This window comes from Diospyros lotus, chromosome 1 (assembly GCF_014633365.1).
Source record: "Diospyros lotus cultivar Yz01 chromosome 1, ASM1463336v1, whole genome shotgun sequence".
In the NCBI taxonomy this organism is placed as follows: Eukaryota; Viridiplantae; Streptophyta; class Magnoliopsida; order Ericales; family Ebenaceae; genus Diospyros; species Diospyros lotus.
This window is the reverse complement of record NC_068338.1, coordinates 32,786,813-32,813,770: the sequence shown is the minus strand read 5'-3', so window position 1 is coordinate 32,813,770 and position 26,958 is coordinate 32,786,813. Positions and strand designations below refer to the sequence as shown.

Sequence of the window (26,958 nt, the reverse complement as noted above, 5' to 3'; positions counted from 1 at the left end):
TTTCTTTCGTCACTCAACGCCGTCGCTAATCAGGGTGTGAGCGGCTGCCTGCCTGCCTTGCCTGGCGCACGTGGTTTTGGACACCTGTTTTGACTGATCTACTTGCCAACGCAACAAAATCCATCTCAATTTCCACTCTTTATCCTTTCCTTACCCGCGAATTTCCTTTAAACGTATCTTCGTTCACCAAATTTTATTTTTCTTTCTGTTAGTTCTTAAGAAACGTCCAACTCAACGTGTATTGATTAGGGGATTCAAACAAATCAACTTTTCCTTTGAGAACTAACCGTTTCCCATAAAGTAAATTACCACCAAAAAGGTGACAACTTTTTTTAATTTGAATGGGAACAAACAAATGCCACATTTATTCTCGACACCTCCCTTCTCCTTTTAACTTCAAATTAAGTAAAGAAGATTAGAGGCCCACATGGACAACTCAACTAGTCACAGATGGTGAAGTCTGGCACAAGAACCAAGGATCAAGTCTTGTCAGCGATAGTGTGAGAGCAATCTCTCAAGTGAAAAGAGTTCTTTGTGCACAATGAGTACTGATCTAACTGCTGTGATCAGTTGAGTCACCATGATTAACACCCCCACATTCCTGTAGGGGTGGAGGCGCCCGAAATGAACGATTTCACTTTTTTGGGACAAGTAAAAAAAATTAAAGAATTCTTACCCTCGAGATAGACATTATGTCATGCTTATCCTAAGAACAATAACAAGAGTAATCACAAACATTCTTTTGGTTTTGATTTTCTTAAGAAAGAAAAAAAAAATCTCCTTCTCCCCACTATCACCATCCAACATCATATCATTCAAATACACCTCTCCCTCTCCTCCTTTTAGGGCAAAGTGAACATCTAAGTGAAAATTGTAAAAATTAATTTTTATTTTTTTTAAAATATATTTTTTTAACCCCTCAAATAAATTAATTATACTCTATAATCATTTTACCAATTTTAACTATGTTAACTAATTTTATAAATCTACCCTTTTATTTAAATGTTTAGACCCTCCACTTTGATCTTTTATCACATTACCAATTAGGTATCTTTTTTGAAAAAAAAATAATAATTATAGTGTAATTAATTTATTTGAGTAAGTATACTTAATTTATTTGAGTGATTAAAAAAAAGTTAATAATAATTGTGTTTATTTATTTTTAATTAATTATGAATTCTTCTCGAATAAGTTCCACGAAATTACCGTTTAGGCCTTAAAACAACTATAAGCTCAAGAATCCATTTTAAAGCAATTTACAACTTCAAGTTTATGCTCTAGGGCCCTGTAACAGATACAACTGGAACTGGGAGAACGGGCAAGTTTGAAAAGCTGAAAAATGCTAATTTATCTTTATTTGTAGTATGATGAATGTGTTCTATTTCCTAATAGTTCAAGCATTAAATATAAAATAACGGTTAAGAAAAGCTAAAATTCCAAATTTACAGCCGCCAAGTTCAAGCACTCTCCTCGTATCGGCTAGAATTCTCCACAACCTTTGTCCACTCATTACCAATCTTCTCACAATATGCCACCTGTTGCACATAATTAAACCAAAAAGAAATTAAATATGAACATAATAACAAGTGGAGAAAGTAACTAAGAACCTATAGAGGAACAAACAATTAGATGAGAATAGTAGAATGTCCATGGGAAATCAATATTATCAGGGATTACAAACCATTCCTCAACATCACAAATTTCATTTTAAAAATTTGGATAGCCATGCAACTGATGAAAATTTCCCCTGATGTTTGCTAAATTGTTATGAATATATAAATGCATGACATAGAATTGAAAAATCAAACTAACAAGAAGGTAAAATCTGGGCAAAGAAAAGCTCATCTGGGTTGACCTTGTACATATTAAGCAGAAAAACATGAGAAATGAAGGCAGGTAAAATTGTGAACAAATTGCTGACTGAGACTGCGCAGTTTATGATAGGTCACCACTTAAAGGTTTTCAAGATATGGTAGTAATTTTGTCAGCTTGAATGGTTCCATGAGTATTTTTTTAATTATGGTAATCGGTTATGTCTTTCATCACACAAAAGATACCAATACTGGCACATACAGCACATATATGTAATTTGTTGTTCAAACAACTTTTCTGAATTCCTAGAGTTCCTAGTAAGGCTTGTTGTAAAGCCCGTTGTCAACTCCCTAGGGATGCTATAGAAACTAGAAGGTGAAAAGGAAGAACAAAAAGTCATCACTAAACAGCCTGGTTGGTTGCACCAAAGGTTTCCCTTCCGAAGTAGGACAGATATGCTACAGATCAGGCAGCTAAAGCTTGAATACTACCAATCTTTTTTAAAAAATAAAAATAAATAAGAAACTACAACAGCAAGCCTTAAATCTACTTGGTGGGGTCAATCACATGAATCCTAAATCATTAATCATTTTTATCTGTGATTATTTTGTAAGGAAATTCTACCCTGCGGCATGCCAAAAAGTTTCCCACTAAGTTTTCTTTGTTCTTGTTCTTCGTCTACCTCTTTTGCTATAAACTTCTTAAATTCCACCCACTCTTATTGGTATTCATTTCACATGACCAAACCGTGTATAAAATTCACTAAAGAATGTACAAAATGCTGAAACAATCCATTAAAAGAGTACACACTCTTAAAAGTTAAGAAGCCTCATTCATCAATCAAGTATGAAAAGGCTATCTAGAAATCAATAAAATCAGGTTAAAATTTCCTAAAACATATCAAGTTAATATTTAGCACAGACTTAACAAAACAAAAGAATCAAAGTTCAACTTTTTAAATCAGAAGAATAAAGAAAGAAAGGAGATCTTCCATCCCATCAATTAGTAATGATCCCCCCCCCCCCCCCCCCCCCCCCAAAACAAACAAAAAAAAACAACAAAGAGAGAAAAAAGCCACGAAACACAAAGACAAGGTTGAAACCCAACTATATGATCCTTACAATTGTGAACAAGAACTGTCAAGTAAACATGGTACAAAATCAATTCCCAAAATATTTGAGCAGTCTAGGATGTTGTAGTTTGATAGTGGGTCTTCTTAGAGAATTGGCACACTTGCCCTTAAGAGGATGGGGAGATCTGAGAGGATCTCTGTATAGAAGCTTCATGGAGCAGATCACTCTCAGTTTGCTCATTTTATTGTATCTTGGGCAATCACCCACAAGGCAATGATTTTTCCTATTCTTCTTTTCTTTTCTTTATTTTTGTCCAACCACCTTCAATCTATCTTGACAGTCCACAAGTTAGCTATTAGGAGTAGGTATGCAAATGCATTGGAGCTTTATGTGCAAAAACAGCTAGGCATCTATCTGGCAATTATCTAATCCTTCATTGACTGGTGACAGATTTGGAGGTAGATCTTTTCAACGTTTGGGGTTGATGGCCTGATGCATTTTCAGTGAAGTACCTGATGCATTCTCATTGTCCTAAGAAGACAATGTAGCATTATTGGGTGTCATTTCTAGTCTTCTCTAGTTTTTATGGCATGAAAGGAGTAGAAGAGCTTTACAAGAAATGGAATCTTGAATCCATGGTTTGTAGAGAGTAGCATTCTTACTCATTAATTAGTTGGGATGGCCAAAGACAATTACTCTTCTTTTTGTATTTCTTTTTTTGGCAGTATCTATTTACACCTTTAGGCATAGGGAGTGGGTCATTTGTACATGTTTCTGTATTGTGTCATTGTCAAAGTGAATATTATCAAACTTTTGGTTTTAAACATGCTTAAATAACCAACCTTAGTCCATGCTTCAAAAACCAAATCCCTAGAAAATAAAATAAGAATGGTAGACACTCAAAGCACCATAAGAGGATCTCAACTCAAAGAGCTCTAATCTTTGGATTCACCATAAACCATGATCCACCCCAACTAAACTAGTGATGTCAAACGAGTTGGGCCCGTCCTGCCATTGACCCTAAAGAGACGGGATCCAACCTGGGCCCAGCTCGTCAATGCAAAATAGGACCAGGCTTGGCCTGTGAGCCTGCCTAGAGCAGGCCAAGTCCAGGCTCAGGAGTCTTAACGGATCGAGCCCAACAAAAGCCTGCCAGGCCAACCAATTTGAAAATAGTTTGAAAATAATTTTAAAAAATGCAAATTCTACTTGTAAAATAAAATTTTAAAATATAGAAGTTAAAAGTTTGAAAATTGAAACTTTTAATAGTTTACAATTCCACTTTTAAAGTAGTATTAAATTTTATAAATATTTAAAAGCTACAAAAATTATTTCACATTTTGAATTCAAAATCCAACAGTTGTGTATCAGATGCATATTTATTTTTATGTTTAGAATTTTTTAAAATGATTATGCCTTCTATTTTCTCGTAAAAAAATGAAATGTATGAGATATAAATTATTTGGGATTTATAGATTATCATTGTAAAGTTGTAACATTGTCTATATAATTTTAAAAGTATTAGTTATTAAATTAAATATCAACAATTCAAATTCAAAATTGAATTATTTCTAATTTTATTTTTTTTATAAACTTATAATTTGGTTGAGCCCACAAGCGTGAGCCGAGCCTACCCTTAGACGAGTTGGGTCAAGCCCGACCATAGGCCTAAAAATGTTGGGTCCGGCCCAACCCTATATAAATGGCAAGTCAAGCCCAGCTTACTACAATAACGAGCTAGGCCAAGAGGATCCACTGGCCACCCAACCCATTTGACATCTCTATACTAACTTGTCAAACTTTTTTTAAACAAGCAAAATAAATTAAAAGTAATGCCTTAAGAGAATGAACTTTTGTACTATTACTATTAGAAATCAAAAAATCTCTCCTATAATTGTTTCCTTCCTAGAATATTTCCATTTCCTTATTTCTAGAGTTTCCTTTTTATTAGGATAAGATTATGTTTCCTTTTTGGCATTGTTTCCCTTATTGTCTTCCTTAATTGAGTTGACTAATCCCTAATTATTTGGGATTGGTTGCCTAAATCAAGATCTACACTTGCAATAAAAACTTATTGCACCGTTCCACAATACAATACAAAAAGGCATTCTTTTTATCCCCAATACACAAGGGCATCACCCACTATCATTACAAGAGTAAAAAATCTACAACGAAGAGAGAGGAGGGAAGGGGGGTGTTACCCTCGCTCAACCAAAGAAAAAAAGGGAAAAGGGGAAACAAGAATGGTTCCCTTCAGAAAATAACTACTAACTGCTCCTTCCCTTCAAAGGCCCTACTGTTGCATCATCCCACAAGCTCCACAAAACACAAAAAGAAGAAATCTGCCAAAGTCAATGTCATCTAAAATCCAGGTACCCACCACATCACACCACACACAAAAGAGATCATAAACAATTGCAACATCACCCACTGAATTCTGACAAGGGAGAGAAACAAACACCACACCTCCCTATCACAACCCTAGGGTTTAGGAAGGAAATGGGAAGAATTCGAGAGAGAAACAGAGAAGAATTGGAGGGAGAGACAGAGCAGAAATCAAGAGAAAGGAAGGAAAACAAGGGAGAACGAGAGAGAGAAAGTAAGGTGGGAAATATGAATTCACTATATCATTCCAACATACATTTCTCTGCATACTAGGGCCTATTTATAGGCTGTTCAACTGGAAGTAGAGTTTAGGAATAGCATCCATAGCACTACAACAAAACTAACAGCATTTCCTAACCAACAATGGTAACTAATTACAGTTTTGCCCCTATAATACCCCAAGGGTTGTGACAATTGCCCCTCCTTGAAAGGTTTCTTGTCCCCAAGAAACTTATTACAACTGAGCCATTGTTTCTTCATCCAATGCCTCTCTTCTCCAACTAATTTCTTCTTTGACTTTCCTTGTTCTTATCTCGTATTTCCCTTTGCTCTTGCTTATTCTTTTTTTTTTTTCTCAACAGTAACAGTATTATAACTTACTACAACACCAATCTCAGCCATCCACCTCTTCCTTATTGCCATTAAAAATGTTTTTGAATGAACTGTTAGTCCCGCAACCCTATCCTTTCCAATCATAGAGATAATTTCAAACCTCTCTGCAAGCAAAAATCTGTACAATACTTCCAACTCTTCTAGCTATAATATCACCTTTGTCTTGTCTTGTGTGCTCGTGCCAATGACATTTGTATGAGATGTTCCAAGCAAGGTGCCTGGTACAATCCTTTTTTCCTTCTCCTCAAATACTTGGTAAAGAGGCTTTTCATGCTCCTTTCTCTATTGCTTTCGAAAATCAATAATAGCAAAAGTCTCAACACCAGTGGAAGTGCTTGAGAAGCTGTCAACTAATTGAATGCCCCCCAATTCCTCTTCCTCAATCTTTGTAGTTGTACTGAAATCGGGAAGTTGAAAAGGTTGTTTCTCAATGCCTCGTTTCCCATGATATTCCTCCACCGTTCCCTGCTGTTTTAGCTTATTGAATCCCTCAATGACATTCGTCCTTGTCTTCTCCCCGAACCTGTTGCAGAGATCGTTTACGAACTCTAGCTAGCTCCATTCCACCCTTCCTCGGATCCAATTCTAAAGCCAAGCGTCTGCAATGCCATCCAAATGAGTTGCAGCCATATTCACTTTCTCCCAGTGAACAAAAACGCGGCCTAGGTAGCCGCCTAGGCGGAGCCGAGGCGCTAGGCAGCCGCTGGCCGCGGCGATTATGGCCAAATCGGCCACCTTAGGCGCCGGCCCGGCTAGTCGGTACCAGGTGGACACCTAGCCGCATGAATCGCCTAGCCAAGGCGCCCAAATCGACCGCCTGGGCCGCGTGAAGAATTTAGTATAAATTGATTAGGGTTTTGTTTCCTTACCCGTTACCCCTTTCTCTCGTCGATTTCCCCTTCTCTCTCGCGCGCACCGCCATCAACAGTCTATTGCTGAATCGTCGTCGCCGTCACCTCTCTCGTGCTCGCACGCCGCCACCGTCTCTTGTAGTTGCAGAGTCGTCGTCGGCCCGTCGCCACCGTCTCGTGCTCGCACACCACCACACTCTGGTTGTCTCTTCTCTTGCAGCTTCACCTTTTTCACTCGCCGTCGCCACCGTTTTGTGCTCGCACACCGCCACCCTTTGGTTGACGGTTGTCTCTTACTCTTGCAACAACTTCAGCCTTCATCTTCTTCAATCTTCACTCACCCTCCGGGCCTCCGCCTCCTTCGGTAAGTAGTAGCCAGCAATAAGCAAGCAGCAGCACTGCTGCTACTTGCTGTTGCCTCTCCCCCTTTTGTTTTCTTTTTATTTTTCTGTTATTTAATTTAGTATTTATATTAATATCTGATTATTTGTTATTCAAATATTTATTAATTATTATTATTAATGTATTTAAAAAATTAATATTTGCAACTTGCAAGCAAGCAACAAATGTAGCAAGTTGCCTCTGTTGCTGCTTGTTGTTGTTGGTGCTGCTTGGGCTATTATTAGTTTTTGGTTTTGTTTGTTAGTTAGTTAGCCTAATTGTGTATTTTAATTCAATCATTCAATGTCAATTTACTTAGGAAAAAAAAGAAGAAAAAAGGAAGACATGTCGGATGGAATTGGGAGTACGGAAGCATCGTCCGATGCAGCCTCAGTTCTTAAAAGGAAATCAAATGATGTCGGATGGGAGTATGGAATGTTAATTAATCCAAAGAACATGGATAAAGTTAAATGCAAGTTGTGTGGTAAAGTTATGTCTGGAGGAGTTTACAGAGTCAAAGAACACATCGGCCACATTTCCGGAAATGTTTCTGCATGTCCAAAATCTTCTCTGGATGATAAAGCTAAATGCAAGAATGCTATTGCTGAGGCAAAGAGTAAGAAGAAGAATAAGAAGCAGGAGGAAGATATGATGAGATCCTCGGTTAGGATTTCTGACAAGGGGAAAATGGTGGATGATGAAGATGAATTGGAAGAGCTAGGGAGTAAAAAAGCGCCCCATACTCTTGGCCCTATAGATAAGTTTGCAAGCTCCATTAGTCCTGAAATTTGTTTGAGTTCGAGAATGACGCAAAGGCAGCAAAATATTAGTGAACCATTGTTTAAAGAGAGAACACAGACTGTACAAGGATATTGTGCTAGATGGGTGTACGAAGCTGGTATACCTTTCAATGCTATTGATCATAATAGCTTCAAATTGTTTGTTGAGGGGGTTGGTCAATTTGGGTCGAGGTTCAAACCTCCTAGTCAATACCAGTTGAGGGAACCGTTATTAAAGGAAGAGGTTGACATAATGAAAGACTTACTGAAGAAGCATGAAGAAGAGTGGGCACAAAATGGGTTCTCTATTATGACAGACGCTTGGACAGACAGAAAAAGAAGGATTATCATGAACCTATGTGTTAATTCTAGCATGGGTACTGCTTTTCTTTCTTCAAAAGAAGCATTAGACGAAGCACATACAAGTGAACTCATATTTGAGTATGTGGACAAGTGCATTGAGCAAGTTGGGCCACAAAATGTCGTCCAAGTAGTAACCGACAATGCTACCAACAATATGGGAGCGGCAAAATTATTGAAGCTGAATCTTTTGGACATCATGTGCTACTCACATCATCAATTTGATGCTTGAAAGTATTGGAAAAATGCCAAGATATAAGAAAGTCATTGATCAGGCAAAGAGTTTGACAATCTTCATTTATGCACACCATAAGACCTTGTCCTTAATGAGGTCATTTACGAAGAAGAGGGATATAGTGAAACCGGGAGTCACTAGATTTGCTTCTTCTTTTCTTATGTTGCAAAGTTTGATGGAGAAAAAGGCCAAATTGAGGTCAATGTTTACCAGCTCTGAATGGGAGGAGTGTAAATGGTCAAAGAATGTTAAAGGGAAAGCAGCATATGCTACTGTAATGAGCATTGCTCTCTGGAATGGTGTAACTTTATGCCTTAAGGTTTTTGCACCTTTGGTGAAGGTGCTTCGAATTGTTGATGCAAATAGAAAGCCTTCTATGGGTTTTTTATATGGAGAGATTAAGCAAGCAAAGGAAGATATTAAGGAGGTCCTAAATAATCTTGAGAAAAACTATCAGCCTGTTATAGAGATTATTGAAGCAAGGGTGAAAGATAGGCTAGATAGTCCATTGCATTTGGCGGCTTACCTTTTGAATCCCTACTACCTTTTCAAGAATAAGACTATATATCTTGATAATGAAGTGATGGATGGGTTTTTTAATTGTGTGGAGATGTTTTATCATGGTGATGATCATTTTGAATTGCAAGGTCATGTCATAAATGTTGAATTGCCAAAGTATACTCATAAAGAGGGAGCTTTTGGAAAAGTGTGGGCAGGCTGTGCAAAAAATGATGACAATTATAATCCAGGTATAAAATTCCTTTAATCTTTTTCTTAGTTCCTAATGTGTATTAGTGTACAAATTTGTTTACTTTATACTTGTTACTTATGTAGTTACATGGTGGATGACTTATGGAAATCAAACTCCAAACTTGCAACAAATGGCAACAAGAATGCTCTCGTTAACCAGTAGTTCATCCGGTTGTGAAAGAAATTAGAGCACTTTTGAAGGGGTTAGTGCATATGAAAATATGAACTATATTTCTTTAATATCAATAACTTATCTATCATTTAAATTGATATTACTTTTATTTTATTTATGTAGATACATACGAAGAAAAGAAATAGACTGGATGTGCATCAATTGAACAATCTTGTTTGTGTCCAATTTAATGCAAAACTGATGAACAAGCAAAAGAGGGAGAAGGAAAGGAATGTTGATGTACTACTTGCTAGTGATGCCAGCAATGCACAAGGATGGATTGTTGGAGGAGGAGATGATGAAGAAATTGAGCCTGGTACGGGGCTTACTTGGGAAGTGATTGATGAAGCATCCGGAGCAGAAGAGATGCTTCAACCTCGAAGAAGTTCTAGGATGAGAGAGCTTCATGAAGATGATTTTCAATCAGAAGAAGATGAGCAAGAGCTCAATGAATTTGATTTTGAGTCTGATGAAGATCATGTATTGGAAGAATATGGAGAGGAAGAATTCCAATTAGATAGTTAGATACTTAGATTCTTCAAATATGGTTTATGTTGCATTATTGTTGCTTTTGTCTTATTGAAGTTTGAACCTAGAACTGATCTACAACAATTGTTTTCTCATGCTTAATTATATATTTCACTTGTCATTCCATTATTGTTGTATTATTGGTTTACGTTGCATTATTGATGTTTTTCAACTTTGATTTAATTGAAAATAACATCAAATTACATCACAAAGTTAAAAAAAAAAAAAAAAAAAGACAGCAGTTTTCCTAGGCCCCCTAGGCGCTAGGTTCCAGCCTGGGGCCCGACTAGCGCCTAGCGCCTTTTAGAACACTGCTTTCTCCCTTTGAGTTACTCGGTATTGGTAGAACACCCGCTCGCACCTCTTGATCCACCATTTAGGCCTAACTCTTTCAAATGCTGGAATCGCCATCTGCAATGCTGGGGATGTGGAAGGGCTTCCTCCAACTCTTCTAGCCACATCTCCCTCATCTGCCTCCAACCTCTCTCCTACTTCCATATGATCGTTAGGCCTCTAGCTAGATCTTGGCGCCGTTAGAATTGGCGTCGATGAAGCCTTGGGAGTGAAATTCATCAAAAGACTTGGCATTAGGCTATCGAGCTAACATGCTCAAGGTGACATGCAATTGCTAGCAGATTTGTTGGCTTAATCCAGCAAATTCCTCTCGGAGTCCACTAAAGGCTCGATCCAAATTGGCCGCACACTCCAATTGATAGAAACTTGCCTCCACTTGGAGCTGCTTACACCCATTACCAAATTGTTTGTCCTAGTTCCCAATCGTTTCATTCCCATTCCCTCTGCCATGGCCGATTACCAGGTTGCCCAATTAGGTTCACCTCACCGAAGTGGCAACCACAGCAACGCACCAAGATCTGAATCTCAACGCCTCTGATCTAAGTCCTCTCCCTGGATCGCCTAAATAGCTTGGCCTTGCTTGTTGCCAAAACTCACCACACCAACCAACCACCTTCCTACAATTTCCAATTGAAATGAATTGCTAGGTGATAGACCTAGCCTTCGCCTTCAATTCGAAACCTCGTACGATTGGGACAAGGAAGTCACGGAGTTGCTCCCTTGCAGTCCCTTGAGGAATCGACTTGAATAGCACCTCTCGAGTTACTTGTTGTAATTGTTTCTTGTACTCTCCATCAAATTCCGAGCCCCAATTATCAGTCGAGAGTCACCCAGACACCACCTCCAATAATCGCCTAATCTGGCAACTCAGAATTCACCAAGATCTGATTCGTATTCCTCGAATCTAAATTCCACAACCTGAGTTCGCAAAAACCCACTACACATGCAACGATTAGACTTGGAAACACACAATTGAAAATGTCGGTCTATTTCACCTTTAAAATTGAGACAACCACGTACTGATCGACTCTGCTTCAATTCGCCCCAAGCCTGCGTCCGTGCTTACCTAATCACCGACTAATGCTCCATAACCCACCGGAATTCCTTCTCTCTATACCTTGGCTCAAAATCGCAGAACTTCGTTGTTGGTTGCGTTAGATTCCTCTCTGAGGAACGTCACCTCCCAAGTTCAAGTTGGATCAGCTTACTGAACCTAGCCGCAGTTCCCCACAATTCCACCAACCTCTATCCAGCCGGAATTGATAGATTCGCCTCAATCTCCACTGCAAATGCCAACGATCTACTATTATGAACTTAATCACCGTTTGCAGAAATCACTCTAGATAGGATTGCTCAACTAAGAATCCACAGATTCTGGAAATTGCTTGGTCGGATGCGATTCTATTTCACCTACAATTCGTCACCTGATGGGGTTCAACAAACCTCAATTCCGAGTCGATCACTTGATCTCAATCACTCGAAATTCGCCTTGGCTAATAATTGCTAAAACTTCTAGATCACAGCCGAGAGCTGTTGGAATTACTTAACAAAGAGAACTGCCAAAGAACGCTGGCTCTGATACCAAATGTCACAACCCTAGGGTTTATCTAGGGTCTAGGAAGGAAATGAGAAGAATTCGGGAGAGAAACAAAGAAGAATTGGAAGGAGAGACACAGCAGAAATCAAGAGAAATGAGGGAAAATAAGAGAGAACGAGAGAGAGAAAGTAAGGTGGGAAATATGAATTCACTATTTCATTCCAACATACATTTCTCTACATACTAGGGCCCATTTATAGGTTGTTTAACTGGAAGTAGAGTCTAGGAACAGCACCCATGTGCACTACGACAGAACTAACAGCATTTCCTAACCAACAATGGTAACTAATTACAACTTTGTGTCATGAACCTAGGGTTCATAACAGGTTGGATTGGCAATCGGAAGAATCCGATTGAGTAGAACAGAAAGTTTAGAGGGATACTTGGACAAAAATGGGGGAAGGATGTAGAGAGAAATGAGGGAGAGGAAATGAGAGGGAGATTGTAGAGAATTGTAGAAAGAGAATCAGATTTTCATTCAAGCATGAAAATCCCATCCGTTTACATAGCCTTATATAGGCATATTTGCTCCTAACTAACTGCATAACAGCACCCATGTGGTTCTAACCAAATGCTAAAATATCTTCTAACAACTATTATCAACCTATTACTACATTGCCCTTCTATGGATCCTTGGGTCATGACACTTTGCCCCTATAATACCCCAAGAGTCGAGACACTCCCATGACACCATATAAAGCATGAGAAAATGATCAAGGGAGTGATCACTCTATTTACACATGAAGCACCAATTACAACAATCTATCTGCCTTTCTCAAGTATCAGCTGTAAGAATAGCCCCAAGAGTAGTGTTCACCATAAAATCCATTAAATGGAGCCAACATGTCATTGTCCTCAAATCTAGTATAACTATCAACAAATATGACCAAAAACACCTAATCCTCATCGAGCAAAAGTAAATTCACTGCCAATACCTCCTGTAGCCATTATTTCATAACTCTAATTCTCTGAATTTCTAACTTCCCAAATTCCTCTGTCCCACTTCATGTATTCCTTCAAGAGCTTCAATTTGTTACCCAAAGCTAAATGGTATCATTAACTTCATACTGCCTTCGGACTGAAGTAGTCTTCAGCCTGTCCCCAAATGCCTCAGTGCATAACTACACTTACAAGAGAATGACCAACTACCAGCCTCACAAAGTAATCATTCCTATCTGCCAAAATTGGGAACTTACACCCATGCTTGACTTGGCAAATCATAATTAGACCACATAAATAGTCCGTCCCCCCCCCCCCCCCCCAACCCAACAACAATAAAAAAAAAAAAAATCCATCAAGCTGGCAGCATCAGTAAAGAACACAACAAATACTTCTCTTGCAATTGTGTGAACAAAATAACAAAATTAGAACAAAAAAAGATCAGTTAACTGTGGAAAAAGACACTAGAGTCCATTATCTCTCAAAATATTCAACTTAATAACACAATTCAGTATCCTCATTAATCCCTGATGAACTTAATTTGTTGGATTAACTAAATAACATGGACAACCATGTCCATACCTGTTTGACACTGTCTTAGGTATGAATATCAACAAATGAGATCTACTTATCATTAGTGTTATTTATGTTACTATCACATATTTGGCACAGGGCAACTGAGCCTTCCAACCAAAGCCATGGAGGTGAGAGTTTTTGAGGTAAGAACATACAACACTTAGCTGAAATGCGACCATGATATATGAGGTTTTAAAACAGTTAAGTTGCAGCTAGGCAGCTCATTAGTAATCAACATTTGAACGGATCACCCTACAAGAAGGGAAAAACTGATATACGGAGGTGGTTATATATGACAATGCATCACTGCAGCAGTTTGGGCCAAATGCTACTCTCCTTAAGTCTGTCAATGAATGCAAATCAAATCAAACTAAACACAGGTCAGAAGCAAGCATTGTTTACAAACAGGACTTAATATGATTAAATTGGCAAATTATGCTCCAGATAGTTTTGACCATCTAAAGTATTCTAAACCAGAAAATACCTGGTTAATCACAAAACCCTTCAGCATATCCACAAAGTCATCCTTCCTTTCCCTATCAAGTCTCTCAATCTCACTCCTGTTATTTTCCTACAGGCACACAAAACACACCATAGAAAAGGTAAAAATAGTCAATAAATGTGAACCAAAAGCATATTCACACAAACCAGTAATCATTATAAAACCACGATGCATGCATAAGTGGAGGATGCTGGCAACAACCTCCAAAGACATATAAGAGGTGTCCTAAAACTGGTTCTAAGGCCAAAGCATCAATTCAGGATGTTTTAGCTGAAAGACCCTTTTTGGGAGCTTTGTTAGGCTTTGTTAGTTTTACATATATAATGAAAAGCCCAAAAAAATAAACATATATAAATCAATATGCATATTGAATTAGGAACACACTCAAGCATTTATGAAAAAAATAATAAATAAAGAAGAAAATGCAAAGAAGTAACCCATCTGAGAATCTTATCTTTCCAACAAGCAATTGTACTCAAGCATTAAATGAGCCTCTACCTAGATTTTCCGTCAAGGTTAAATAGAGAACTTAGGGCTAGGTTGGGCTGGCACATGGCCCAACCATAGTCACTCACCTCCCTTAACGCTCTCTGCATGAGATAAAAAAATAGGAAAATAGCCACAAGCCTATTTCAGCTAACAATCATATACTTTGAAGATTATCTTGATAAGGAAAACTCCCACATGGAGTTGACCACTATAAATACAAACAGGAGCAGTGAAAAGAAAGCCAAACGGGAGAAGCAGTGAAAAAGAAAGCAAACAACGAGAAACAAAAGAGGGAGCGAGTAGGGAAAAGAGGAATAATGGAACATATTATTTTGGTAAGATGGTTGTTTACATATGTTAGATTCACATATTTATTCTGTTACAATACTAAGCTGTTATTCTAACAATGCAACAAGAAGGTTGCTGTCTGGCATTGATGCAAGTTTGTGAAAATTCTGTTTGTGGTCATGATGCATTGTGTATGTATATATATAAGTTTCTGGAAAACAATTTACTGTGTGACTATTCATAGGCACCACTTACTGGCATCACTCCTCCACTCCCTATGTGCAATTACCCTCTATCAACTGTCTTAAGTTTCTCTTCTAGAGGTCATCACCCACCATAATTTCTAGAAGGCCATAAATCAACCTTGGCCTTCCCAACCATAGTTGTCAAGATCTCAGTTCGCTGTCAGGAACCCTCATATTCTATAAAGGGATTCCTATTTCATTTTCCTTATTCCTTTTTTTTTTTTTGTAATTCAGCTATAGGCAGTTGTACCTTCAAGCTGCTGCTTGAATTGTACCCTATAGTGGCTTGGATATATATAGACTGCTAAGCCAGCTAAGGTGTATATCCTAACACAATTCAGATATTTCAGACAGTCTCTCTCCCAATTTCTCTCTCATACATTCTCTTTCTCTCTCTCTCTGTTCTTCTTATCTCCCACTGTTCTTCTATCCTCTCCTTCCCAAATTCTGCCTTAATTCCCTAGAATTGAAGAAGAATTGCTTGTTGGATCTTAGAATCCTGACATTCACTAGGGATCGTGGTACAGGATTGGGAACAGGGTACGTAACTTAGTATGGTAGACAATACATGGGGGTAGTAGGCTTAGCTGGTACACTATTTGGGATCATGGTACATTTTGAATATTTAGTCAGGTCAACATTAAATTTATACTAGCCAAATTATATATCTTTTTAATTGATACTGTTATTGATGTTTTAAGCAATGTTTTAAAGACCAAACATTTTTATTAAATAGATAAATACATAATAATTAAGATTATAGTTTAAAAATTAAAACTAAAATTCATTACATAATTGATAATGCTATAGGAAGATTAATTAATAACTATAATTTAATGTGCTTGAGACTTTGAGTGAATTTAAATTTTTGAATTACAACTGATTATAAACTTTACTCTTCCCGATGCAGACAGCTACACGTTTGGAAATTGGAATTGGATTTGATATCATGTATTCTCTCAAAGAGAATCACTCCTCTTCCAATGTCTTCCGGAGTGGCAGAACCATTTAGAGGAATGGTTAATGCAAATTAACAAAATATTACATCCAATACTAAGCATCTCAACTATTTCATTCTATGTTATTTGTTACACACCAGCAACAAACAAAACAAAGAAGAAAGCAGTGACGCCACTGATGACCACACCAGACCAAACTCCAAAGGGAGACTAGAGGAGGGATGGCCACCGGAGGGTCGCCTATCACAGGCAAGCCTGCCGGTGAAAAGAAGTTGCTGAAAGAGTGAGACACACACTGTCACATGCCAAGGGTTCCCAGCACATGACAACTCCGACTGCCTCCTTAGATCTGTCAGATGATGATCATTAGAACTATATAAAAGTAAAAAATATGGGAGAAATCAAAAGAATTTTACAGTGGTTTTGCATCAGTGAAGTGTAACAGCAGAAAAACAAGGTTAAGTTTTCTTTCCTCTATTTGATTTTGCACTTTCCTCTTCATATTAGATTTCTCATTTTCTTCCTTCTTTGAAACTCTGGATCGCCATTTTTGGCAATCCAGTTCTCAACCCCGAGCGACCTTCATTTTTGGCCCACAAATTGGGACGTTCAACCCAATTCACGGTTCCAGGAGGGGTACCATGACCCTAGTAACTATGTTCCCAACTCCATCCCTTGCATTATAATTCACTGGGGAAGAGCATTGCTTGTTGAATGATGGCGCCAAAGAGGAGGCCTATCAATCTCTCAAGACTCCCCAGAGACCCTGAACACCTTAAATTACCAACTACTAAGCCGCCTCCAACTGCAAAGCAGCATGGCTAGTTTAGTGACACCACCCAAAGTAGCAAAGAATAATCCATCAACTGTACAGGTGCTATCCTCAGCATGCATCAAACTCAGTAAATCATGCTAGAGACCCAAAATTATTCATGAAAATTTGCTAAGCATAACTTCGAAAATTGATGACAGCATGCTGCTGAACAATTGGTATGGTTTTGAAAGTGTCAGCTGCAGTTTAACAGATAGAAGCCACTGAAAGACTGTTCTCCATCCTTCACACTTGGGGGGCAGCACAGCATGGCACACCATTTCTGGGACAGGCTGGAGTGGCACGGCCCACTCGGTCGGCAGTCCAAACTCTATTGAGATGTCAATTGTGTTCATAGAGGACTCATAAGATCTTAGACTCCCCCCCCCCACCCCCCGCGCGCGCGCGCGGGGGATGACCTAGAAATAGAAAGGAGCCTCAGCTACTAGGGCCTAACTCCTATCTCTGGACACTATTTGTCACGAACCTACGGTTTGTGATAGGTTAAAAGAGGAATTGGGAAAGAAATCAGAATTGAAGGAAGGGAAAAATCAGTAGAAAGAGGAAGAGATATTAAGAGGAAAGGGGGGGAAATAGTAGAGAGAAACAAGAGGGAGAATGGAGAGAGACGTAGAGGGAAATCAGATTTAAGAATTCATTCAATTCCAGCATATCCCCTTCCTACATCTGAGGCAATATATATATAGCCTCACTTAACTACCAAACAAAGCTCTCTAACCACCTAAGCTACAAGACAAAAAGAGGAAATAACAGAATAATAACACCCATGTGTTGTAACCGAATTACAAAAATACCCTATTACAATAATGCCCCTTTATTGCTCATAAGGTTATGACAATTCCCCTCCCCTTGAAAGGTTTCTTATCCCAAAGAAACTTATTACAACCAATCCACTATTTCTTCATCTAATGCTCATCTTCACCTATTGGTTTCTTCTTCGCTTTTCCTCCTTCTTATCTTGTTTTTCCCTTTTCTTTTGCTTTCTCTTTTCTTTCTCCTCGGCAGCAACAGCATTATGTCTTGCTACCACACCAATGGAAACATGAATGAGCAAAACATCAAGGGTCTCAGTCCCTTCAATAAAGAATTCCTTCCCTTTCTTCCTTTCATCTTGTTTCGCTTTATCCTTCAGCGTCCTCCATTGCTCCAGATCAGAAACATACTGCTGGAAGGTTTTAGTGTAATCGAGGTTTTAGTGTAATCAATTTCAGGCAAGCATCCTCCCTTAACCTCTAACCAATCTTGAACTGCCCTCTCTTGGTTATCCACTTCAATTAAGGCACAAGTTTCCTCCCAATTGACTGATTTCTCAATTGGAGTTACCTGATCCATAGTAGGAAATTCAGCAACTCTTTCCATTCCTAATCTCTCAAGAGAAATAGATTTAAGATCTCCACAATCAAAGGTTGTTCTAGTCCTTTCCATTCCAAGATCTTTGGCTCCCAGATTGCTAGCGAACATCTCAGCTTCATCCTCAATAGTGACCTCCTCCAATGGTATCATATTGAGGGTTTTAGCATCTAGATTCTCAGTACCAATGGGGGTGCTTGAGATGTTGCCAACCGTTGGACTGTCATCCCCCAATTCTTCAATCCCTTCTTCCATGTACTCCTCAACCCTCTCCACCTTCTCGCTGCCCATTTTACCCCAAGCCAAAGAATCCTTAGCTTTTGGTAGGTCCAAAATATGAGGAAGGATTCCAGCCCCAATATCTGTGTAGATTGAGGATTCTTCAGTCAGATTTTCTTGATCCAATGCTATTCCATTTCCCACAAACTTCTGATCCGAAACACCCCTAAATCCTTCAACACATGCACTAGCCAACGAGGGTAATGAGTTGGCATCTTCCTTGCCAATTTCGCCTAAACCGGTATACTTCTTCTGCTCAACATTGGAGGTGAGCAATGAATCTGCTTCCCACCTCCTCAATTTCTCCTTCAATGGCTCTATTTTAAGGAAATCATCTTTGTTAAAATTCCCGCAATAATCATCGAAGTATTCAGCGAGAAAGTTGTAATAATACTTCTTGATTAGTATCATCGCAAACTCTTGCAGTTTCTCGAGAAACATACGGCCAAATTCCTCGCACTCTTCATCAATCCCATTGCTGGTTCTTTTGTCCCTTCGGCAAGACTCATTCTCAAACTTCTTTTCCCCTGTTTGTTGCTTTTGGCCAACTGGAAATGCAACCTTCTTTGGCTGCCATAGAGGCTCCATTCCAACTGAAAATGAAGAATTCTTCTGCTGCAATTGAGACTCCAATGGTCTCATATATACACTGCTACCCATGGCCGAATTTTCACCAACAGCATACTTCGATGGCCAAGGAATGGGAGTTCTATACATGCTTCTGGTTTACCTGTTATAGCATTTCCTATACTCGCCTCAATTGCAACTCAAGAGTTGGGGCACCTGCTCTTCTTTGCCTTTCCACTTTAACCCAAGTTAGCCAAAAATTTACAGCCAAAATCTACCTTTTGCTTCCTTTATCACAGCCTCAACGTAATTCAATAGACAAGGCAATTCGAAAGAGGTTAACAATAATTCACAGCCGAAATTTGCCTTTTGTTTCCCCTTACTTACAGCTTAGATTTTTTATTGGAATTACCGCCTGCAGAATTCCTCTTCACTGATTCGCTGCTCAATCCCTTCACTGGAGCCATCAATCCCTTCACCGGAGCCACAGAGAAGTCGCCTTAAGCCTTACTCGCAACTTTCAAAGTCACTAGCGCTTCAACACTGAATTTTGTTTCTATAAACGCCTACCACAAAGCGTTCAACTTCTGCTTTTCCTCCACAATCTGAACCGAGACTCGTGTGACTTGATCTGTCTCCTCTTCCCTTAAATCAAATTGACCCACAACCGAGGCTCAAGGATCTGCTAATGGAATTGGAATTCGCAGCCAAGAATCAATCTCTGGCTTCTCCTTTGGAATTGAATGTAAGATACGCTCACCCGCTCCACATCTACCACTGGATCACCTTCAGATTCCAAAATCACCAGCACGGGTCGGAAGGCAACCACAACCGTAGCACACACAGTGCCTTCCGATCAAAGCAGCAACGCCCCACAGAACTCCGATAGGAATTCTCGATCAAAACCACAACACCACAGCCGCGCCTACAAGAAGCTTATCGGTTTGGTCGAACTGGTCTTCTAGTCTGGGCCATCCGCTTCACCTCTTACAGACTCACGCTCGCTTTGGATAGTTGCAACCCTCTGGTTGTCCACGTCACCACCTTTGACGGACTCCTTACTCATTGCAATCCTAGCGACTGACCGAGGATCACCAGTTCCGAGGTTGCTCTTTAAGTTTGCCTGGATGGTCGAGATCGGCTCTACTTGCGATCGTTGTGGATTCACGGTCGCCTCCCCTCCAACTCCTCCTCACCCAATCACCGACCACAGGTTGGAAGACCACTGCCTCCTTGAGTTACAAGTCCTCAAAATCGAATTACAATCGCAGTAGGCTCCGATCGCTCCAATCTACTTCCCTTTGATGCCTTAAGCTCCATCTAAATTGTTGTTCGACCAACTTCTAGCCTCACTTCGTGCCTCACTCTAATCAGAATTGAGAGAATCGCGTCTTCCTCCTCTGAATTTGCCTACTCATTGGTCACGTTTGATAATGGTCGCGACACCTTCCTCATCTGCGTCACCCTTCAACCGACTTCTGCCTACTCACAAACGCCTGGGTTGCTCGCCTTCCTTGATTGGTTTTGTTACTCAGTCGATGCCACTCTCGTTGGCTGAATTTCGCAACCAATAATCAATAGCCACTTCCTCTTCAAAACTCGAATCTCCTTTACAACTCATTGCTGCGGTTTATGGAAATTAATTGGTGCACCATTGATTTCGCAGCTTCCACGTCACCCGCAGAGATCACTTCTATAACCGACTACCTCCATCGCAATCTCCCCACTCTACTCAATCAATTCCGACAAGAGTTGTTGAAATCAACTACCAAAATTACATGAACCACAGCCGAAGAAGGACCGCTCTGGTACCAATTGTCACGAACTTACAGTTCGTGATAGGTTAAAAGAGGAATTGGGGAAGAAATCAGAATTGAAGGAAGGGGAAAATCAGTAGAAAGAGGGAGAGATATTAAAAGGAAAGGGGGGGGAAAATAGTAGAGAGAAACAAGAGGGAGAATGGAGAGAGACGTAGAGGGAAATTAGATTTAAGAATTCATTCAATCCCAGCATATCCCCTTCCTACAACTAAGGCAATATATATATAGCCTCACTTAACTACCAAACAAAGCTCTCTAACCACCTAAGCTACAAGACAAAAAGAGGAAATAACATAATAACAACACTCATGTGCTGTCACCGAATTACAAAAATACCCTATTACAATAATACCCCTTTTATTGCTCCTTAGGTCATGACACTATTAGGCAACCAATGGGGATCAGATAGCCCCAATTTCTATAGGTCTTTGGTTCAACTTCCATTCCAAAATAGAAAATTTACAAATTCTAGCAATCCCCATGACTTTTTCGTATTTATTCTCATAAATTTTTTCTAGAAGGGGAAATCTTAAATATAATAACCTAAAAGTTTAGGGTGAACAAAATATCAAAAAGGATTGGGTATCACTTTTTTTATAAATAATAATATAATATATATCTACATCATTTAAGGCACCAAGCCAAGGCAAAAACAAGTATGATGGATCAAAATCATAAAAGGTGTCAAAAAGAAGTAAACCCATACAAAAACAAAACCAATGAGTGTAATTACCTACAAGGTAAGCTAATCCATAAATGAGGCAAAAGAGGAAACAACAACAATCACAAACCTTAATCCCACTAGGTGGGGGCAAAGGAGGAAAAAATTAATCCTCCTTTGACAGCAATGAAAAGGGAAATGGGAAGTGTTCCCCTTTAAAAAAATGCAAATAACCCTCAACACCATCAAAAGCTCTTTATTTCTTTCTTTCAAAATACACAACATCACACAACGGTGAAATAGTGAAGTTCCAAAAAACTCAACCTCTCCTCAAAAAACTGCTTGGCCATGCACAGAAAAGATCTGGGACATGACACAAAGGCAAGAACTAGATTCTAAATATGGCAAGTCACTACCCATTATCTAGCGACCCTCCACACTCCTTAACACAGTAAACAGCAGTTCATTATGAATGCAGTACATCAATACCCCATGTGCAACTGTATTTCTCAGCACAACTCCCCCTCCCCAACACAATAAGTTGCTGTGTTCAATTGTAATCTCCACCACTTTCATTGGATATTCAATTGTTAAAAGAAATCAAGCATTACTATTTGAATTACTGTAGTAATTCATATAATTCTATTTCTATCGTACCGCATATTGGAACATGAGTATACCACATACCGGAACAATCTGCATTCAACATCACAACATTAAATACATTCTACATCTACGTTTAGAGCAATTATATGAAAGAATGATCATCTGAGTTATCATACGGGCAGACATTTATTGAAATATGGGTGAGTGATCATGCTGCTATGAGCAATTATTGAAATTAACAAAATTAGAAAATCATCTAAGATCTTAGTCATTCTCAAAAAATCACTGTTGTACATTTGTATGCAAAGAGTGAATTGGCACAATTGACAAGGAGACTAAAAAGAGAACAACAAAACCAAATTGTGAGAGAAGAAACAGCAATCTTTGTTTCGCTGAAGAAGTGACCCTAGACATGAATGGTCAAAAAATAGACCTGCATAGCTCAGTGAAGTGGCTGAAATTTAAGCTTTGATGAAATAAGAATGATTAACTGAAACATAGTCCAGAATTTCCAATTATTCATCAAGTGGCAGCATGATAAGATAACAGTTGGCATATGATGATGGCAGCCGAGGATGCTTTGCACACAATAACATGCACCATATTCCTTTCTTCGCCTATGAGCAAATCACTGAATCTACTAGCAGGGCAAAAAAAAATCACGTCAATATAACATGTCCATGAAAATGTAAATGAAAGGCCAATACCTTGATCCTCTCGTACTCTCTGATTGCACAGTTTTTAGCATCCTCGGTGACTCTTATTCGTTCTTTCAACTCTTCAATCTTGTGAATCCTGAACTTGTCACCACCAAATGCTTTGGATGATGCAGTTTCAAGTTTTTCTGCTCTAGAATGTAAAGCAGACAGTTCTGATAGAAGAGTTTGTACAGTCAATAAAGCACTTGATCGATCCGAAAATGCAGCGTGCGCAGCTAACATTAGTCCCAAATGTTCATGTAGTGTGTCCTACAACATATATTAGTACAGATTATCCAACAGCATTTAAGTTTCCTTTTACAGCCCAAGCATCGTGACTTGGAAAGTGGTATCACATGGCATTTAGAAAGTTGAGGGACGACCAATATCAACATCAGAGTTTGATATATTTAGTATCAAATTCAATGTATGATCCTTTAATTAATCCAAAATTTTTACCTAAATGATAAAATATTCCACTTATAACTTAATTCACAACTGACAAAAGGAGTAATAATTTACCAAATGCTTGACACTTTGTGCATTTAGTTCCCGATAAAGTCTGCTTGCTTTGACAGCAGCAGTCGCCACATTTTTCATGTCAGCAGCCCATACTCGTTGTGTGTCCAAGATGGCATTCTCATTCTCAAACTTTGTCAACTTTATAAATGCTAGCCCTAGCTCTCCCATTGTTTCACCCATATGTTGCTGAGCTTTGACAAGTGATTCCGCCTAATTTAGAGAAACAAATTAATCACAGCAGATATACTACTATATCTAATATGGACCAAAAAAATCATAATTTCATACAGGGATAGGGAACATAATGCATTGATGACTATAAAATGATGGAAAAAATGGCTACTGTATTAAACTATAAATCACCTGCTGTGAGGCACTGCTGATTTGCTGCTCAAGTTCACGCAGTCTCTCTTTATTTTGTAGAAATTCCTGATCTTCCTCTTCTACTTGAGGTCTCGAGCTCCCCCAATCATTGGTCACAGACTGCTTCAGCTCCTTGAATAACCTCAACAAATCCCTTCCTCCTTTTGCGGGCTGCACAACATCTTGTGGCCCCATCACACTCCCAGAATCACCAAGCAATTGCTTTGGAAGCTTTACTGCCCCATCAAGCATCCTAGAGGCCACATCTGTGCTAGTGGGCAACGGAAGCCTTCCCTGGACCTGTAAAAACACCCTCAACTCATCACTTTTCCTGATCACTGGATGCGCAGCCAATTGCCGGAGATATTTCTCCAGGGCCACACGCCTCTGTTCGACAAACTCTTGCTTTTGCATGACTTGACTCTCCACTACACTCTTATCCGGCCTCGGCGGAACGAAAAACCCTCTGTAAGCCTCGCTCAACCGATCCGACAAAGTAACGACATCTCTAAACCGCCTACGAAGGCTGAAATCCGACCCGCCAAACTCTGGTAGGTTTGTTTTTGTCATAATCAAGTATGTAATATAAGTGTTCCCTCCCGGAACAATCGAATTGGAAGCCTCCATCTCCTTCTGAGGATTCGACACCGTGATCTTCAAATACCCGGACCTCGACAACCGCGATCCCGAGACCTCCGTCTGTTTCTCTAAATCTTTGCTAGGGCTATCGACGCCATTGACCTCTACTCCGTCATCGCCGTCGAGTGGGTTAAGCAGGACGTTATCGCGGGTCGCTTGTTCTGCATGCAAATTGACAGCGGAATTAGGGCTTTTGGCATCCCTGTGCTTGGACAGCGGCGGAGACATCAACGGATCGGATTCGGCCGGAGTGGCCATGATCGGCGGCGCGAGAGGGTGGTGGAGGCGAGAATCGCCGAGAGTAGTCATCGCACTTCGGTAACTAGAGTAGGATTTGGAGGACAAGGAGTCGTCGAGAACGAGATTCTCCATCTCTTCTCTAGATGCATAAAGATGTGCTTCTTCGAAGCCCTGGTTCTCCGAACCCATCATCTTATCTTATTCCCAAAAAATGTACTCCTCCTTTCCTGTCTCCTCAACTACAAACGGCCTAATTCAATGCTTTCATACGACTGGGGGGATCGAATTGGCGTGCGTTGCGCTGGTTGGTTCGTTCATGCGAGCGGTGGTTGAAGCTAGCTATCATGCGCAGGAGGGTGACTGAGTGGTAACCCCACGGCGAGGTGTAAGAAATGAGCGCGGCGCAACGGATTGGGCTTACAGGCACGTGGCTTCGCCAGGTATTACAACTTATTTCGTCCTCTGCCCGCTGCCATGTCCGCCCCGATTCGCTTCGATCGAAGTTTTCTTCGCAGTAGCGTTGAACGTCGAGGTTCCGATTAAAATCAATGTTAGGGCACTCTGCACGTTACTTTCGCCTACTATCATAAATGATAATTAGCAATTTGCTTATGATTGCAAATGAGTCGAGCCGAATTAAACTTTTTTTATCTCGGCTTGATAACATTTAGCACTGAGCTCGAGCTCGATAATATTTCTTTAGCTCGAGCTCAGTTCAGGCTCGATTCGTTAATTGGATTAACGAGTCAGGCTCGGGCTCGACTGAAATTTATCATTTTTTTTGTTTAAAAAAAATTAATAAATTAATGTGAAATAAAAATATCAACCTATAATCAATAAATATACATAAATCAACCTAACCTCATAATCAACAATTATAAAATTATAATATCAGGGTGATAATCAAGTAATAATAATTTTACAATTTGTAATAAATATAATAATATAATTTAACATACAATAAGATAATCAAAATACTTATTTAGTTGTAAAATACAAACATAATCCAAATTACAGCACATCAAATATGTTTTCAATTTAACTTCAAAATAATTAACTCCAAATATCAACCTTGCTCCAAATATTAACGTGCAATTTGAAATCGTAATATTAATCAATAATCACATATATCAACTTACAAAATACTGATACATCAAAAACCTCAAAAAATCACATACCTTCTTTTGTTTTGGATGGAAGAAGAATTTTTGTGATGTTATTCTATTTATAAAAATATTAAAATTAATATTTTTTTTCAAATATAAACTAACAAGTAACAAAGAGAATAGAATAAAATAAATTATACTTATTTTTCTTTTCATTTTTATGCCATAAAAAGCTCTAAACTAGTCCTCACAGCATAACAACATTTGAATTGTGTTTGCTCTCAAATTCGAACGATATTGATATATAACTCGGCCACCAGCACTAAAAGTAGCTTCTGAAGCGACTATAATAATAGGAATTGACAAGACATCACAAGCCATCTTGGACAAAATATAAAACATCAAATTATTCACCCTTCACCAATCCAACACATCAGGCTTCAACTTCACTACATATGCAAACACCTTCCTCCAAATAAACATCTAACTTTGATTTTACCAATTGAATAGTGGTAACATTTATTATAAAACTATACAAATTTGCCCTTCCACTTACATTAAAGTCACTCGAACAGTTGCCTAAATCAACTATACGAGTTCCAATTTCAATTTGTTATTCAATATTACTTAATCTATGAAACTCAGTATACTCATCATATAACTCATATAAAGTATCTCGAACTTCTTCAAAGTGACTAGCAACAACCTCACTGCTGTAAATTTGAGGGAAACACCAATCAATCAACTTGGTCTTATTTCTATAATCCAAAATAGTTATAATTGATATAAGCACATTGCAGTCACCCCAATACTTGTCGAACTTTTTTTTCATTTTTATAACCATGGCACTCATGAAGACATCACCATTAACACTTGTTGCATATAAAGTAGTTTTTATATTCCAAAATTCAGGAAGAAACAAATTTGGTATTGAGTATTCATTCCCATGAATGATTTTAGTGATCTCATTAATTAATCCAATTAATAAACAAACAACTTTAACATTTCTCCAATCTTCCTTACATGGTAAATAAGAATAATGTGGATCCCTTTATTGATACCTTAGAAACACATCTTTAAACTCTAAAGCAGTCACTAACATAGCATATGTTGAATTACATCTTGTGTTGCGTGTTGCAATTAAGAATAAGTTTCTTATTGGGCAATTTCAACTGTCTGGCAATATCATCAAATATTTGAAGATAAGGTATAGAAATGGAAATATACTTTACACTTTCACGAACAACATAAATCACGTATTGAATTTCAGACAATCCATCGTATACCATCAAATTTTAACTGTGTGCACAACATCTAACATGAAAAAACTTTCCATCGCTAGAAATATTATTTTGGTAAGCTAGGTTGTCTCTCAAAAAACTAACAGC

At 38.8% G+C, this 26,958-nt stretch overlaps 1 protein-coding gene across 2 annotated transcripts; it reads right to left on the bottom strand.

Annotated features, from left to right (window-relative positions):
- Positions 1-1,323: 1,323 nt before the first annotated feature.
- Positions 1,324-25,018, bottom strand: LOC127804934 (sorting nexin 2B-like). Of its 2 annotated transcripts, XM_052342041.1 has the most exons (5): positions 23,586-25,016; positions 23,223-23,432; positions 22,710-22,970; positions 13,889-13,975; positions 1,324-1,535 (listed from the first exon to the last, which is right to left on the bottom strand). In XM_052342041.1, the coding sequence occupies exons 1-5, from the start codon at positions 24,654-24,656 to the stop codon at positions 1,458-1,460; spliced, it is 1,707 nt and encodes a 568-aa protein (XP_052198001.1). In that variant the 5' UTR covers positions 24,657-25,016; the 3' UTR covers positions 1,324-1,457. The 2 variants fall into 2 exon arrangements, with proteins under 2 accessions (XP_052198001.1, XP_052198010.1); XM_052342050.1 differs by lacking the exon at positions 13,889-13,975 and having other exon boundaries at positions 23,586-25,018.
- Positions 25,019-26,958: the final 1,940 nt, after the last annotated feature.

What these genes read in the sequence shown, in the direction of transcription:
- LOC127804934 (XM_052342041.1), bottom strand. Translation starts at nt 24,656, where the DNA reads ATGATGGGTTCGGAGAACCAGGGCTTCGAAGAAGCACATCTTTATGCA. An exon ending in GAGAGTACGAGAGGATCAAG is followed by an intron (nt 13,976 to 22,709) that starts GTATTGGCCTTT and finishes GTGTGCCTGTAG; the next exon opens with GAAAATAACAGGAGTGAGAT. An exon ending in AGGGTTTTGTGATTAACCAG is followed by an intron (nt 1,536 to 13,888) that starts GTATTTTCTGGT and finishes TATGTGCAACAG; the next exon opens with GTGGCATATTGTGAGAAGAT.